This window comes from Thamnophis elegans, chromosome 14 (assembly GCF_009769535.1).
Source record: "Thamnophis elegans isolate rThaEle1 chromosome 14, rThaEle1.pri, whole genome shotgun sequence".
In the NCBI taxonomy this organism is placed as follows: domain Eukaryota; kingdom Metazoa; phylum Chordata; class Lepidosauria; order Squamata; family Colubridae; genus Thamnophis; species Thamnophis elegans.
In genome coordinates this window covers 37,787,601-37,805,077 of record NC_045554.1, presented here as the reverse complement: position 1 = coordinate 37,805,077, position 17,477 = coordinate 37,787,601, and the positions used below count along the sequence as shown (strand labels likewise).

General features: G+C 43.6%; 1 protein-coding gene across 6 annotated transcripts in view; it reads right to left on the bottom strand.

Moving 5' to 3' along the window:
- Nucleotides 1–17,477, bottom strand: part of ANKRD27 (ankyrin repeat domain 27) — a 57,555-nt gene that overhangs the window by 24,373 nt on the left and 15,705 nt on the right. For all 6 annotated transcript variants that reach the window (XM_032231316.1, XM_032231319.1, XM_032231320.1 and 3 more), the window contains exons 10-15: nt 17,139–17,260; nt 14,547–14,625; nt 10,674–10,806; nt 3,422–3,514; nt 1,778–1,905; nt 562–644 (exon numbers count right to left, since the gene is read on the bottom strand). In XM_032231316.1, coding sequence (XP_032087207.1) covers nt 562–644; nt 1,778–1,905; nt 3,422–3,514; nt 10,674–10,806; nt 14,547–14,625; nt 17,139–17,260 — 638 coding nt within the window. The remainder of the gene's footprint in view (nt 1–561; nt 645–1,777; nt 1,906–3,421; nt 3,515–10,673; nt 10,807–14,546; nt 14,626–17,138; nt 17,261–17,477) is intronic.

Below are 17,477 nucleotides of genomic sequence, written 5' to 3'. Positions count from 1 at the left end.
GGTGGTGTTACAACAGGCGCTAGGGATGGTAAACAAATCAACCCAAACTGTACCTTATAACCTTTTAAATGGAATAACAAAAGTATAAGAATGGCAAAGAAAAAGAATAACTATGTGAATGTATACCTATAATTGTATGTAAGAGAATAAATGACAGTAAGAATATAAAACACAATATAGGTAAACAATATTATATGTATAGAAGGGAAAACACTAACTGCAAAGAAACCGATACGGAACTGCTGTATGATATATGATGAAACTTCTTGTTCCTATGTTGTGTTAAGTCACGTGTTTGTTTTTGTTGATGTGTTTATGTGTTTAAAAAAAAATTTAAAAAAATTAAAAATAAAATAAACAACAAAAAAGACCAAATAATAATGTTCCAAACAATGTAAAGGAAAACACAGAGGTTGGGCTCTCTGTCCTCTTTGCCCTAATGGGTTTGAAACCTTCAGAGCTCCCAACTAACAGAGCGAAAGGATTTCTGATTGTATTGGAAAAGGCGACGCTACAACATTTGAAAAATGAAGGGGGGAAAAAAAAGAGTGCAGCGCTCACCGTAAATAGCAGCTACATGAAGTGGAGTAAATCCCTGATCACCTCTAGAAAATGGGGTAACAATTGATGGATCGTTCAACTTCCTTAAAGCAATAGTACAAGACATGATCAAACTCAAGCAGAATACAAGTGTTTTAATCTACTGCCCAATATGGACCCTTTTGGGAAACTGTGGTTGCAAAGGCCACCCATTATAATTCTGCTGTCCTCTGAACTTGTTGTGGTCCACCAGCAGCCAGCAGAGCTGGCAGCAGATCTGGACAGTGAGGAGATTGGGGAGGAACATGGGATAGTCCTGGAGTCTGGGGAAGGCTCTGATGAGGGCTCTGTTTCGCAGGCAGAGAGGGGGCCAGGCCGTCTGACAGTTCTCAGCTGCCTTCAGAGACAGACATCAATGAGGCAGATGGACAGCTGGAGCCTGTTCCCCAATGTGCGCATGCACAGAGTTGCCGGACGAAGGAAACAGCTAAAGAACAGGGGTCGACTTGGGAATAAGGCCACAGGTAGACAATAAGTGGCCCCTCCCAGGGGAAATAAAAGAGGAGCGAAAGGGGAGTGGAGTTTGCAGGAGAGAATTAGTTTGCTTAATTGGTTCATGACTCTCCGAGACTCCTTGCCAAGTTTTGCAGATATCAGCCTGGCAGCTCTCCAAGCCAGATAAGGTCTGTGACTGTAAATCCTCCCTTGAAAGACTTTGCTGGATGTGAATGAGCAGAATTCACAGTAAATTAATAAAAGGGGGTTTTGTCAGGACCAGGAGTTTGCTTCATGCTCTTGGGAAGCATTGGACAGAACAGAACTTGCTCTTTTGTCAGCTTCAACCCTTTCTTCCTAAAAATAACGGCATCACCATCAGCATTGACAAATTCACCATCTGTCAATTGCAAAAGGCAGCTTTACTTGGAACAGCTTACATCCTGTGATCGATACCTCTAACACAATCCAACACCCACATCTCTCTATCCCAGGTCCTTGGGAAGGAATGCCAAATCCAGTCTGAACATCTGGCTGACTGTGTGACAAACAATATTACTGGCCTATCTTACTAATCCTTGGGAAGATGACTGAATGAATGCCTGAATAATCCTTGTAAACATGCAGACCATAATCTGGCATTAGATCTGAATTAAGCCACTGAAGGCAGAATCAAATGTCTTAACTTTCATTCTGAATCACTGGGGATAAACTCTTGGAGAGAGGAAAAAAATATTCTTACCCAGAAACTAGCTTCTCACATTTGTCACAAAAGCAGAGTGGATGGCACATGTTTTGCAAAGCGTCCTTATCGCTGTCTCCTTGGCTCAGTAAGCGTTCTACTTCTTCTTCGTTGCCCGAAGCAATATGCTGCAAAGAAGAGAGAGACACATCTGGGAAAGTTCAAAACCCCAAACTCAAAACACAGCAGACACCAGAAGAGGATGAAAAAAAGTCAGTTCTCACATCACAGCAATTGGTAGAAAAGTCGGTGTGTTTTCATCAGAAGTCCCCAGTTTACTGTCTACCATCGCTAACAATAATTCCAATTCTAGACTGCATATCCACTGTGACATCTCTATAACTGTTAAACTGTAAAAACTAATGGGTGTCTAATGAAAAGGAATAAATTATATCTATAGTGTTAAATCACAGTACTTTTGTCAGTGATAGTGTGCATTTTGGATTCAAGTTCTGTTGAGATACAGCCTGTTGTGCCTTAAAATGGCTTCCAATGTGCACCACAGTGAAGTTGCCATGGTAACAGCTTCACAACATTCCACAAGGGGGCTCCCTCTGGTAAGGGGGATTGGTTCCGGGCAACGCCAAGTTAGCAGCTAGTTTCTGATAAAAACATCTTCATGTTATTAACATGACTTACTGCCCCAGAACCGGTTAACCAAACCATTTCTTCGGATCGTATAATTTGATTTGAAAATGTGGATTGAAGTGTGGATTCGTCTCTCCATTTACAAGCATTCCCAAAGCAGCGGATTTAAAAAATAATAATAATAATAAATTTAAAAATTGTACATACAACTTCAAGAACAATAAAAGGATAACATCAAACTGATTCAGCAGCTTGTCTATGCCAGCAAAGCCATAATCAGCTCCAAACTCTCAACGCATTAAAGTTTAAATATTTAACTTTTTTAAAAAGGAACTTTAAGAATGTGCCTACAGAGATCACTCCAAGGAAAGCTTCCCTCTCAGCCCTCATCTCTCCGGTGGAAGATGATTAAGTGGAAGGAGAAATCACACAGGCACTGCTTAGAAAATAAATATAATTAAAATCCGTGACCCGACAAATGCGCGAACGACAAAAGCGCAACAACGAAACTTCGGTGAGAAAACCACGATGTCATCAACGTGCCGACAACAACGCGCCGACAACAGCGTGCCGACAGAAGCGCGATTTAAGTTAAGGTAAGGGTTAGGTTCAGGGTTAGGTTTAGGGTTAGGTTTAGAGTTATGTTTAGGGTTAGGTTTAGAACTCGCAGTTATTACTTGTTCGTTGAAGGCGCGCTTTTGTCGGCGCGCTGTTGTCGTCGCATTTCTGCGCTCATTCGTCGGCGCAATTTAGAACTCGCGGTTTTCTCGCCGCGGTTTCATCGGCGCACTTTTGTCGAGCGCGCATTTGTCGGTGAACCATTAAAACCAACTTCCACCAATGATGGTGCTACTCTGATTAAAGCATCCATAGCTATAAGTTTAAAAGCTAATAAAAATGCCAAAGGAAAGATACGTGCTGTTCTTTTATCAATTCCAAAACACCCAACTTTAGTCCGCAGACAGCCATGGAGACAGTCCTCCAACGGATTACACGGAAAAGCATAATATTTGGCTAATTCTTGCTGAGTTAATCCAACAGCTATGCCATCCAAACCTTAAACAAGCAGTCTATCGGGGTGGTGGACAGTTGAGAGAGAAGATTCATTCTTTGTCTTAAGAACAGCTTTTCACCAAATCCTTCAGATCCCTAAAAATGAGAGAGAGAAGCTATTAGCAATGAGAAATATTTAACTGAAGAGGTATCTGCCACCCTCTTTTTTCCCACTGAGGTTGGATCCAGTCTAACTGGCAAATTCCATTTTAAAGCTCTGAAAATTGAACACTGCAGATTTTCTTGCACTGAAGGGTGGGTTTTCAGTTTGAATTTTAACCAATGAATAGAAGAATGAATTCCAGCTTCCAACCAAAAGCTTACAAAAATGTAGATTCCTTAAAAAAAAAGCTGAGCATGAAGAAAAATAAAATCACCACCGAACAGAGGACTGCAGTGTCATCCAAGGAAATTTCTGTTCTTTTACTATGTTATTCATTGGGTGTATATCCTTGCCAGAGATGGGTTCCTACCAGTTCGGCCCGGTTCAGCCAAACCGGTAGTGGCATGCCAGCCTGGGTCGCAGAAACAGCAGCAACCCAGGCTGGCCACACCCCTGGACTGGTTCCCCCGGTTGCCGCCATCTTTCTTTTTTTTAGTTCTGCACATGCGCAGAACAATTTCCATTGAACTGTGCATGCAATTCGATGCACATGCATTTAACAGTCCTCTTTGCAATGGAGTTTTTAATCAGCAATGTTCACACTATTTTTTTAAGGAATAAAAAAATTGATGCAGGTAATCCTTGACTTACAAGGAGCTGTTGTGGCGCTGTTTGATCCTGACCGCCTCAAGGTTCAGCCTTCCATCCTTCCGAGGTGGCTAAAATGAGGACCCGAATTGTTGGGGGCAGTATGCTGATTCTGTAAACCGCTTAGAGAGGACTCTAAAGCACTGTGAAGCGGTATATAAGTCTACGTGCTTTTGCTACAACCACAACTGGAACCAGAATTTCTGTGATTAACCAGGCTGGTGAAAATAAATCACAGCCAAATTTACAAACTTCTTTTTTTGCCATGGTTGTTAAGCAAATCATTGTGGTTGTTTGTTGTAATATAGTTCCTTGTGTAGGCGTAGCGGTCACCCATGGCCCAGTTCATACCGGGGCATGCGGAGCCACGCTGAACCACACAGGAGAAAACAAACTCCTAAAACGCCATAACATCCTGATAGTGCATAACATAACATTCTGAGATGTGCCCTATCAATGACGTCCAGGATTTGACCATATATAGACAGAACTTCCCTGAGCAGTAGATTAGAAATTGTACTTTTACAGGCTGTTTTTAATCACATGCTATTGCTCCTCCTGCCTTTGTCCTATCTCAATAAAAGGGGCTCTCAGACCCCCAATCTGGGTCGCTCCATCCCGAGAAAGATCGTGTCCTGTCTTTTCTCCACATTGGCCTCATGGACGAACCACGGGAACATCACAGTTGTTAATTTAGCTTCCTCCATTGACTTTGCGCATTGGAAGCTGTGTTGCAAAAGGGGAACGCGTGGCCCTGGGATGCTGCAACTGTCATAAATACACACCAGTTGCCAAGCACCCAAATTTTAATCATATGACAATGAAGATGCTGTGACAAGTTGTGTGAAGACCGTTTAGAAGTCACTTTTCTTAAAATGCCATTTTAACATCCTTACTACTGATGATTAGATTTGCAATGCCCTTGTCTACTGCTTATTTGATTATAAAGTTTAGTTTTCATCTGTTTGGTCAATCATGTTGAGCAATTCTCTCCTAGGAAGGTAAAAATGTAGAGGGTTAACTGTGAAATGACATGTTGAACAGGTAAGAGAACGAAAGATGTCACAGTGGTAGAGAGTGAAAGTCCTCTTCACGTCAGAGGGAAGAAATCACTAAGTTTACATCAAGCGAAGTTGTGACGCACTTTGGCTTTAGGTTGATGTGTCATGCGTCAACTTATTGTGGCTTGGAAACCATCCTTTGTAGTTACCATGAAGTATGAACTTGGCTACTGTGATTCATTCAAGGCTCAACCAGTGGTGGGATTCAAACTTTTTTACTAGTGGTTCTGTGGGCGTACCATTTGTAGGCGTGGCATGGCTTGGTGGGCCTGGCAGGGGAAGGTTACTGTAAAATCCCCATTTCCTCCTGATCAGCTAGGACTCGGGGGAGGGGGGGCAGAGAATAGATGGAGGTGAGATGGTTCTCAGAACTACTCAAAATTTCCGCTACTGGTTCTCCAGAACTGGTCAGAACCTGTTGAATACCATCTCTGGGCTCAACATATATTTTGTAATCAACTATGCTCTAATGACACCATTCACCTCTGCACTAAGCTAATATTCTGGCCCATGTCTATAAGAAAGGTTTGGTTTGATTTGCGCTAAGCTAAACACAAATGACATCCTTCTGCTCAGCACATGTCAACCTAACTAGTGTTGCTATAGATGATGATCTCATCTGCTGAAGACTTCCCACCCATGTTTCAGATGAGAACAGGTAACCTGATACCCTCTGGGTATTTCAGCTAGTCATTCAAGACACCCTTAGAGGTTGAGCTCTTGCCTCACAATCAGGAGACTGTGAGTTCGACCCTAGGTAGAGGCGGATATTTCTCTCTCTGGGCACAATGAGAATCTATCTGCTAAATAGAACTCTGCATTGGTGACAGGAAGGGCATCTGGTCAACAAACATTCAGCACCATTCAATTTGCCCAGACTCCACCCTGCAAGGAATTATGGAGTCATTAAAAGATGATGATTCCAGAAATCTTTGGGTATATGCTCAACAAAACATAGGCGTCAAGATGAGAAACTTGGTCCTTCTAAGGGGTGTCATTAACTCTCAACAGATCCTGACAGCACAATCCATGCAGAGCTGAATGCCAACATTTTTGGTGTATACTTGGCTGGAGAAGGCAGACTTTATACTTTACAACCCAGGGGATTATAACCCTGTCTCTCCCCCCTCCCTTCAAATCTGAAAGAATTGCAGCCTGAATCAAGACTGATTGCAGTCCCAGTTGGTAAAGCAACATTAACAAGTCAGCTAAAATCAATTCTAGTTGGTAAGGAATATGGCTTATTTCCTGTTCTTGCACCACTCCAATCTAGTTCATCTTTCAGACTGAGATATATACTTTGCTAAATGATTTTGGCTTAAATCTGACTCCTCACAAGATATATTTTCAAGCATTAAAGCGGGAGAACCAGCACCCCAAGTTCCCAACATCTATCTGACCAAACATTTTCCTTACTTCTTAAGCGATAGAGCAGATAGATTGAGTAAGCGACAGTTCAGTTACCAGGATTAAATCTGTCATGTTAAGCACAGCTTCGGGGATTTAAATGCAAGTTAGGCCAAAGAGGTTGAAGCACGAAACTCATGGAATTGGCACATTGCAAATCCTGATCTTCTGCAAAGAGACATACATTCAGCCATTCATGATTTGCCCTCCAAGTGTTCTATGTTCTAACATCCAAAATAAGAAGTTTTTAAAAACTATGGAGAAGATAGTTGCATTTAGGCAAAAGGACCAAGAAAAAAAAACGTAAACAAGTATTGGGAAACTGGGCGTGTTTTATTGACTCCTTTTACTTTAAAGAACTGCACACATTCTCAAATTTATCCATGTGTTTTATTTTTCAGCAGGCAGCAAACCTCTCCGTCATCCCAACACATTTTTGCCTTAAACTGCTTCAGAAGTTAGCAGAGCAACAAGTCATGAACAATCATCAAACCAGCTGCAGGCAAACTATTAACACGTGCAACCATTCCGTTCTTTCCCTCCGCCATTTTTTTTTGTTTAATTTAACACGGCTCAGAGATCTAACAAGCAACATTTGTGATGCACCTCTGCCATTTTAGAAAGGGAAAAATACAAGTTTGCTTGAGAAGATATCCCAACGAGAAGCAAAGTGAAAGCGTTGCAAAAGTGATTTAAAGTGCAGAAGAGGAGTGAAGAGTTTGCCCGAAAAGACCCCCGGGGCCTCCAGCATGAAGTGATCCCCATACCAAGCCATTAAACCCCTAAAGTTCCATTCTTTGTAGATGGCTCACAGGCGCAGCTTCCATTGAGGTTATCAGGTCCACCTCCTCCAGCTTCAATTCAGATCAGGAGCACCTAAGGTTTTGGAAGTTTCTCTTGTCATCATCAACTTTGTAGCAACCCTATTGTCTAAAGCAGTGTTTTTCAACCTTTTTTGTGCAAAGGCACACTTTTTTCATGAAAAAAATCACGAGGCACACCACCATTAGAAAATGTTAAAAAATTTTTAACTCTGTGCCTATATTGACTATATATAAAGTAATTCTCCCACGGCACACCTTACACTATGTCACGGCACACTAGTGTGCCACGGCACAGTGGTTGAAAAACACTGGTCTAAAGGATAAATGAGGAACCCGTGGCTCTCCCAACCCGTGACTCTCCAGAAGTTGACGAGCTACAGCTTCCAACATACGTATTTTTGACCATGGAAGAGAGTCTTGAAGAGTCCACTTCATGTCATGGAAAATTCAACACTAGCTTAAGCCCCAAGATGCTAAATTATCTACTATTTGTCAGGGTTCCCGAACATGTCGGCATTTACCCAAGTGAAGCCAGCTCTGCTCCCACATAATTTACGGTCCAATTATGACCCTGTTTTCCCTCTCCACCTAGGGTGTGCCATTAATCACATTCTCCATCGGAACACTTTCCCTGGCTGTAGAGATTATGCCCCTCCGGCTGTTGCAGGTAACCTGGGATACAGCCTTGAGAAAAGTATGTGTGGAATGTGCTTCTTGTTGCTGCTCCATCAGTTTCCCCCCACCCACCCTCCTGCCTACGGCAACTCGAGAGCAAGTCATGGATGCTTACGAGTTGACACTATTCTGTATTCAGAGTGAATAGGTTCAACAGACATTCTAAGTTAGAACGGCACCATGCTAACTGGCTCATGGGTCAAACCAGTTCAGGGATAAGATATAAGCCATATTCTAACAGTGGGCAGTCCCGGTGCCCATCTGAGGTGGACATTTCAGTAATATTGAAATGTGCATCACATGATTAAGACGTGTGTTTTATTCTGCAAACACCCTAACAATACATAAAAGAGGAGGAGGAGGAGATAATAATTTTATGGCTATAAGAATATTCCCAGTCGCAAAAGGAATACTGACAGGTCAATTAAAGCTCTGTCCCATTAAAGAGAAAACTATGGCCACCCCGAGTTATCGACTGAGAGGGGTAGGCATAGAAATTGAAGAAATAAATAAATTAATTTCACTACGCCTTAAAACAGCTGGGAAAGAGGTCCTTGGCATGTTGGGGGTGTAATGTTGACGCGTTATAACACTGTGTCCAACTTTCAACCTAAATGGAGAGCAACAGAAGCTGATAGATTTTGATTAGATGGCATAAACTGAAAGAAAAGGTAGGGAGCATTTAGCAATGCTTTTGAAGATAAAAATTAAGCATCGCCTTGGTTAAAATCTGCCAGCTACCTCTATCTTGGTTCCAGAAAATACTTTGAATTGCTGACCTTAAGTTGCTTATTCATCAGCTTTTAAAAAAAATTATCTTCAGAGTGCCATCAAAGCATTCGTGCTTTCTAAAATACCTCTGCAATATTCGCTACAGTTTTAGGGACACATTGCCATGCCTTCTACAAGCAAAACCATTTACTGCTGGCAGAAAAGTCACTGCAACTCAGCTGTGTGTCTTGACACACAAAGGTTGTGGATTTAGCACTCCACTCTCCCTCGCTCAGCCCACAATGTAAAGCTGTTCAAATATATTCCACTTAATGCATCGGCAAGGCTCTGAATGATTTGACTAAGCCCAGAAAACTGAAACCTAAAGGTGACTCTTTTTAACTCTTAAAAAAAAGACTTCTGCCAACTACTGTAATCCTAAATTAATGGTACTTTTAAATCCATCTCTGAAAAGAACTCCTCCAAGAACTTCTGACTTGGGCTAATTTTTAGTGTAACAGAAGGTGACACATTTATCAAATACATGGCAGATTATCATCCTATCAAATTAAGTTTGATTAAGTCCTATCAAATTAAGTTTGATTCCATATATACAGTCAAAACATATTCTGTCTTGTTTAGATTGTCTCTAAAGGTAATCCTTGATTTACGACCACTTGTGGAGTGACCATTTGAAGTTACAACGGCCATGGAAAAAAAGTGACATGGCTGATTTTCACACTTATGACCATCGCAAGATTCCCATGGTCACAGGATTAAAATTCGGACACTCTGCAACAGGCATATATTTAAGACCCATTGTGTGGTTCCAGGCTCATGGGATCCCCTTTAGTGACCTTCTGACAAGCAAAGACAGTGGGGGAAGCCAGATTCACTTAACAACTGTGCTACTAAGCAGTGACTCGCTTAACAACAGTGGCAAGAAAGGTTGTAAAAGGCAGCCAAACTCACTTAACAAACATCTCGTTGAGCAAACAAATTTGGGGATTGATGGCGGCCATAAGTCAAACTGGTAAAGATGAAGGTTTCCCTCACACATGTGTGCTAGTCGTTCCCGACTCTAGGGGGTGGTGCTCATCTCCTTTTCAAAGCCGAAGAGCCAACACTGTCCAAAGACGTCTCCGTGATCATGTGGCCAGCATGACTAAACATCAAAGGCGCACAGAACACTGTTACCTTCCCACCAAAGATGGTTCCTATTTTTCTACTTGCATTTTTACATGCTTTCGAACTGCTAGGTTGGCAGAAGCTGGGACAAGTAATGGGAGCTCACTCCATTACGCGGCGCTAGGGATTCGAACCGCTGAACTGCCGACCTTCTGATCGACAAGCTCAGCATCTTAACCACTGAGCCACCGCGTCCCACATGAACTGGTACACCGTGCAAAATAATAATAATAATAATCAGCTCCTGTCTTGGGATGCAATTTGTGCTAAGTAAACAAAATCCTGCGTCTACAAGTGAAACCCATGGAAAAGCCGAGCAACGTTTATACGCAAGGCTGTTTCCTGCAGCTTGCAATTTTCAGTTTGGGTTTGCCCTTCATGTTCTTTGCAAGCACAAGATATATATAGATATTGTACATCAGCCTTTATAATTCACCAGCCTAAAGCTTCAGTTGCTAAAATGCTTGAGCGGCCTGGCCAGGATAATGACCTGCCTTTGACAAGCGAAATGCATTTCTGAGTTAGTTCTCCGGACTCCTGTTACAACATGGCTAGAATCCTGCAGGTCTACAAAAAGGGGAGACTCTTAAGAGAGATTTCAAGGCTGGGATAGGATAGAGGGCATTACAGGGGCTTACCGGTGTCCTGTCCGAGAGGTTTCCTTGACGGATATACTCTATTGCAGCCTCAACTGAGGTCAAGCAATATCCCAGTTCATCCTTTGCTGAACTGCAAAATCTGAAGTTTTTGATGTAGCTCAGGTTTGCCATCCTAAACAAGGAATAAAAACTACATAAGGAATTGCCAGGAAGCAAAAAAACAAACCCAAACAATTTTTGCAATTGGACCCAATTTCTATCCATTAAACAAACCTGGATGTTTTCTGATACTTGTTTTTAATTCTGCTCAAGTTTTTAATTATGAGCAAGTATTTACATTTCAACTCAGATAAGTTCTGGGCTTATTCTTTGCAAGGAACCAGACAGATCTTATTTCTGTTTTATAAGGCCCATCCTGGTTATCAAGGTGATCCAGGGGAAATTAAAGATAGGTTCACCCATAGGACAAAGGCATGATATTCTTAAATCAATCCTACTGACTGAAACTTGCACATTTTGCTAAGCTCGATTTACTAACCCTAACAACTGCGTTTGTACAACATACGAGGCCAAAACCAAACCATACTATGGCTGTATTCAAATTTGATAAGCCTCTCACCAATTTTTACTGACCCAATGGGTTCATCCATTGTCTAACTATGTATCACAGGTCTCAACCATTATTCTGACCTAGGCTTCCCAAGAGCATGAAGCAAACCCCTTTTATTAATTTACTATGAATTCTTCTCATTCACATCCAACAAAGTCTTTCAAGGAAGGATTTACAGTCACAGACCTTAGCTGGCTTGGAGAGCTGCCAGGCTGATATCTGCAAAATTTGGCAAGGAGTCTCAGAGAGTCACGAACCAATGAAGCAAACTAATTGCCTCCTGTAAACTCCACTCCCCTTTCGCTCCTCTTTTATTTCCTCTGGGAGGGGCCATTCATCGTCCACCTGTGGCCTCACTCCCAAGTTGACCCCTGTCCTTTAGCCGTTCCCTTCGTCTGGCCACTCTCCATATGAGCACACTGGGAACAGGCTCCAACTGTTCGTCTGCCTCCCTGCTATCTGACTCCGAAGGCAGCTGATAACTGGCATACGGCTCTGGCCCCCTCTCTGCCTCCGACACAAAGCCCTCATCAGAGCCTTCCCCAGACTCCAGGACTGGCCCATGTTCCTCCCCAACCTCCTCACTGTCCGAATCTGCTGCCAGCTTTGCTGGCAGGCCACAACAAGCATAAGCAGCTGGATTTTCAGAACACATGGTGTCACAAAAAAACAACAACCAGCAAACCACACTATGGCTTAAAGGAGTATGTGAATTCAACCAGAATGCAGGAATCCAAAATGGCGCCCTAACGTTTTATCATCAAAATTTGGGGTGTATTTCAGTCTTTGAGACCAAATGTTTGCGCCCAGATTCAAGCAGGATGTGAAATGGTACAGCAGGGGTGACAAACTCAATTTCATCGAGGGCCACATCAGGGCTGTGGTTGACCTAAGTGGGCCGGTGGCCAACTTGATGCCAGTCCCCAAACTGCTGGCATGTTTCCTCTTCGCATTGAGTAGACTGGGTCGAAGTGACACCAGCATTTTCCAGGATGGCCCCGTGGGTCAGATTTGACCACGTCACAGGCTGGATCTGGCCCATGCGCCTTGAGTTTGAAACCCCTGTGGTAGAGTAACAGAATTTGCCTAGCCATAAAAAACCAAACTAGGATTCAAGCACTTACATTTCTGCATATTTTGATTGTATATTGCACGTTGCACTTAAAGAAAATACGCTCCAAAAATGTTTAGCTATTGAGCTTTCGTTTTGCCTAGTATCACCCTGCTATAAAACTCGCCCCAATGTGTTTAGTACCCCAACTCTGAAGAGGTACCACAGAGAACTGTGTGGTGCTTACGTATGAAAATGTGTGGGCTTTTAATCCTTGGTTTTGACAGTCAAAGACACAAAGAATTAAAATCCAGCTTTAAGTTAAAACTGACATCCAAGAACCTGAGTATATTTCTAATGCACATAATCCATGTAATCCATGGAAATACAGCAGTTAAGCAGCAGATGTTTCATTTCTATCATACCAAATAATGGTCAAGGTCTCTTTCATAACATCCTATACACATTTCAAAATCTGTGACCAAAAAACACATTGATGTCTCAGCTGCAGGAGTTGCTGATGTCCTAAAGCAGCAAAAAAGATATGTATTCTGTTTAGCATTCAGAGAATATTGGCATTTTAGGATGCTGCTGCTATTATTATATTATTGTTGTTATCCTTGGGATGGATACAGTGGTGGGTTTCAAAAAATTTTAGAACCTCTTCTGTAGGTGTGGCCTGCTTTGTGGGAGTGGCTTGCCAGCCATGTGACCGGGTAGGAGTGGCTTGCCAGCCATGTGACCGAGTGGGAGTGGCTTGGCAGTCATGTGACTGGGTGGGCATGGCCAATTTGTAAAATGTGGTGAAACTCATGTAACAACGCTCTTGCTTAGCAACCAAAATGTTGGCTTAGAAACTCTGGCATTTGAAGCACGCAAGTCTTAAAGCTGTCAAGTTACAAGACCCTTGCATCCCTAGCCCTTTAGAAAAAAAAACCCCAGAGGTGTTTAAACTTGACAGCTTTAAGACTTGTGGACTTCAACTCCCAGAATTCCTCCTCTCGCTCTTCATCTTGATGATGTGCGGACGGGCGGGGGAAGGGAGCTGGAACCGGTTCTAAACGGCACTGTAGATTTGTGGAACCTCTTCTATAGGTTAGAACTGGCAGGAACCCACCCCTGGATGGATAGCGCAGTGGTTCCCAAACTTGGCAACTTTAAGACTTGTGGACTTCAACTCCCAGAATTCCTCCTCTCGCTCTTCATCTTGATGATGTGCGGACGGGCGGGGGAAGGGAGCTGGAACCGGTTCTAAATGGCACTGTAGATTTGTGGAACCTCTTCTATAGGTTAGAACTGGCAGGAACCCACCCCTGGATGGATAGCGCAGTGGTTCCCAAACTTGGCAACTTTTAAGACTTGTGGACTTCAACTTCCAGAATTCTCCAGCCAGCAGAGCTGGCTGGAGAATTCTGGGAGTTGAAGTCCACAAAGTCTTAAAGTTGCCAAGTTTGGGAACCACTGGCAATACATATCGTCAGTGCTGCTACATCATCATTATCATCATCATCATCAAGCACTGATGATGTTACCTATTTTGGGTAATGAAATGTCTACAAGAAAACAATCAAGCTCAGAGACCACCAAGGACCCCTCATTCTGGATCATTTGAAGCTTCTGAATGGGTTCCAAGAACATCCCCATGTAAAAGCTACTGTAATACTTGAGCTCTGAGGTTCAGCGAGAATATTATTTTAGTTAAGGTAAAGGTTCCCATCGCACATCGCATTCTAGTCGTTCCCGACTCTAGGGGGCTGCGCTCATCTCCGTTTCAAAGCCAAAGAGCCAGCACTGTCCGAAGACGTCTCTGTGCTCATGTGGTCGGCTTGACTTACCAAAGGCGCACGGACCACTGTTACCTTCCCACCAAAGGTGGTTCCTATTTTTATGCTTGCATTTTTTACATGCTTTTGAACTGCTAGGTTGGCAGAAGCTGGGACAAGTAATGGGAGCTCACTCCATTACGCAGCGCTAGGGATTCGAACTGCCGACCTTTCTGATCAACAAGCTCAGCGTCTTAGCCTCTGAGCCTTATTTTAGTTAGTGTGGCTTATAATGTCCTGTTCAAGAAGGATTCTCTAATCATGTTTCCTCAGAACACTGATGATATTACCTAGTTTGGAAACAACTGCAATAAAACAAGCGAGCTCAGAAAGCACCAAGGACGCCTCTCATTTCGACTCCCAGCTACAAATATTCTCCTTTATAGGATTCTTTGAACCTGGGGGTGTGGGGGGAGCAGGTTACATACCAATTAGGAATTTCTGTTTTCACAAGGAGATAGAGCAACACAGAGAGAAGATCATCAGCGCACATAGTCTCCATGTTCACTGAATGGGAGAGAGAGAAGAAATGCACCCTGTTTAGAAAAATTATATCAATCGTTCTATTTAGGCACTTTAGAAACATGTTAGAATAGGAGATTTCCTAGACTATCGATGGAAAATGCCAAACCTAAATAAAATTATCAATTTGTGCCTGATCCAATCAATAATTCGTAGCAGTTTCGAAATGTTTTAAGAGCTTTGTTCTCGTCACCCGCAGTGGCGCAGTGGTTAGAATGCAGTACCGCAGCTAATTTCTGCTGAGTGCCGGCTGTCGGCAGTTTGGCAGTTCGAGTCTCACTGGCTCAAAGTTGACTCAGCCTTCCATACTTCTGAGGTCAGTAAAACAAGGACCCAGATTGTTGTCCACAATATGCTGATTCTGTAAACACCTTAGAGAGGGGTGGAAAGCACTGTGAAGCAGTATATAAGTCTAAGTCGCTGAAATTCCATTTGTTTTACTACCGGTTCTGAGGCATGGCAGGGGAAGGATACTGCAAAATCTCCATTCCCTCCCCACTCCCGGGGGATGGATACGGCAAAATCTCCATTTCCTCCCCGCTCCTGGGGGAAGGATACTGCAAAATCTCCATTCCCTCCCCACTCCTGGGGGAAGGATACAGCAAAATCTCCATTCCCTCCCCACTCCTGGGGGAAGGATACTGCAAAATCTCCATTCCCTCCACACTCCAGAGGAAGGATACTGCAAAATCCCTATTCCCTCCCCACTCCTGGGGGAAGGATACTGCAAAATCTCCATTCCTTCCCCGCTCCTGGGAGAAGGATACTGCAAAATCTCCATTCCCTCCCCACTCCAGAGGAAGGATACTGCAAAATCCCTATTCCCTCCCCACTTCTGGGGGAAGGATATTGCAAAATCTCCATTCCTCCCCACTCCTGGGGGAAGGATACTGCAAAATCTCCATTCCTCCCCACTCCTGGGGGAAGGATACTGCAAAATCTCCATTCCCTCTCCACTCCTGGGGGAAGGATATTGCAAAATCTCCATTCCTCCCCACTCCTGGGGGAAGGATACTGCAAAATCCCCATTCCCACCCCACTCCTGGGGGAAGGATATTGCAAAATCTCCATTCCTCCCCACTCCTGGGGGAAGGATACTGCAAAATCTCCATTCCCACCCCACTCCTGGGGGAAGGATATTGCAAAATCTCCATTCCTCCCCACTCCTGGGGGAAGGATACTGCAAAATCCCCATTCCCACCCCACTCCTGGGGGAAGGATATTGCAAAATCTCCATTCCTCCCCACTCCTGGGGGAAGGATACTGCAAAATCTCCATTCCCACCCCACTCTAGGGGCAGCCAGAGGTGGTATTTGCCGGTTCTCCGGACTCCTCAAAATTTCCACTACTGGTTCTTCAGAACTTGTCAGAACCTGCTGAATTTCATCCCTGGTCTAAGTTCTATTGCTAGTACTACCCTGTAAAAACATTTTTCTTCTCAGTCTTAGCAATTTGAAAATGTGTGGACTTCAACTCCCAGAATTCCCCATCTATTCCAACTGTTACCATCCGGTCAAGGATTAAGAGGACTTGAAAACACAAAGTCCAGAGTTCAATGTCTATGGAGATTCTCAGTCATCCAAGTCATGGTTGTCCCAAAGGTGTTTTTTCAAGAGGCTTTCTTTTTCTTTGAAGACATTTCACTTCTCACCCAAGAAGCTTCTTCAGCTCTGACTAGCTGGTGGGAAATGGGAGGATTCATACTCTTTGCAGATAGCTGGTCATTTGCATTCACCTGGACCATGATGACCAAGATAAACCTCCAGGTGGCCTCAACGACTCTTAAAAGAATGCAAACAACCAGCTGTCTACAAGGAGTATAAATCCTTCCATTCCCCACCATTAGATTAGATTTATTACATTTATATGCCGCCCTTTTCCCCGAAGGGGACTCAGGGCGGCTCACAATTCAGTCAGGGAAGGGGGTACAGACAGGGGATAAAAGGACGAACATAACAATACACAATTAAAACACACAGCAACCATACAAATTCGAGAAGGGGGGCAAAAGCTCTTTAGCCCCAGGCCTGTCGGAACAGCCAGGTTTTAAGGGCTTTGCGGAAAGCTTGGAGGGTGGTGAGGGTCCGAATCTCCACGGGGAGCTCGTTCCAGAGGGTCGGAGCAGCCACAGAGAAGGCTCTCCTCCTGGTAGTCGCCAGTCGGCATTGGCCGGCGGATGGAATTCGGAGGAGGCCTAATCATCCAATCAGAGCTGAAGAAGCTTCTGGGATGAGAAGCAAAACGTCTTCAAAGAAACTCCAGAGGTTCAAGCACTATTAGTGAATTGTGATTTCCATCCCAGCTCTTGCCCTGCATTTCTCCATACAGGAGGAAGACATTACTTCCACGCGGAAGTTAAGTTGCGTCTTCCGTTTTCCAAAGTAATGTAAATAAAGCAGAATCCGGACTCCAATTTAAAAGCTCGTGGAGGATGCTTCCAAAAGGACAGAGAAGCAACGCCTTGAAAACTTCCTGACATCATCCCCGCAGTGACGCACCTCTTTGACTTGGAGAGTGCATGATGATGTGGACCACTTTCCGCAAGCACAGGAGCTTCTGTTGCGGAGAAGTGCACTTGTTCAGCTGCCCCAGTTCCCGCTTGGCACGTGGGATGTTGAAACTGAAAAAAGGCACCATCAGAAAGAAATAAAACAACTTAGAGAGCAACAGAGGCAAAAGAATAGAATAGAATAATACGAATGGAATGGAATAAGAATGGAATTAGAATAGAATGGAATTGGAATAGAATGGGAATGGAATGGGAGTGGAGTGGAACGAAATAGCAGAGTTGGAAGGGACCTTGGAGGTCTTCTAGTCCAACCCCCTGCTTAGGCAAG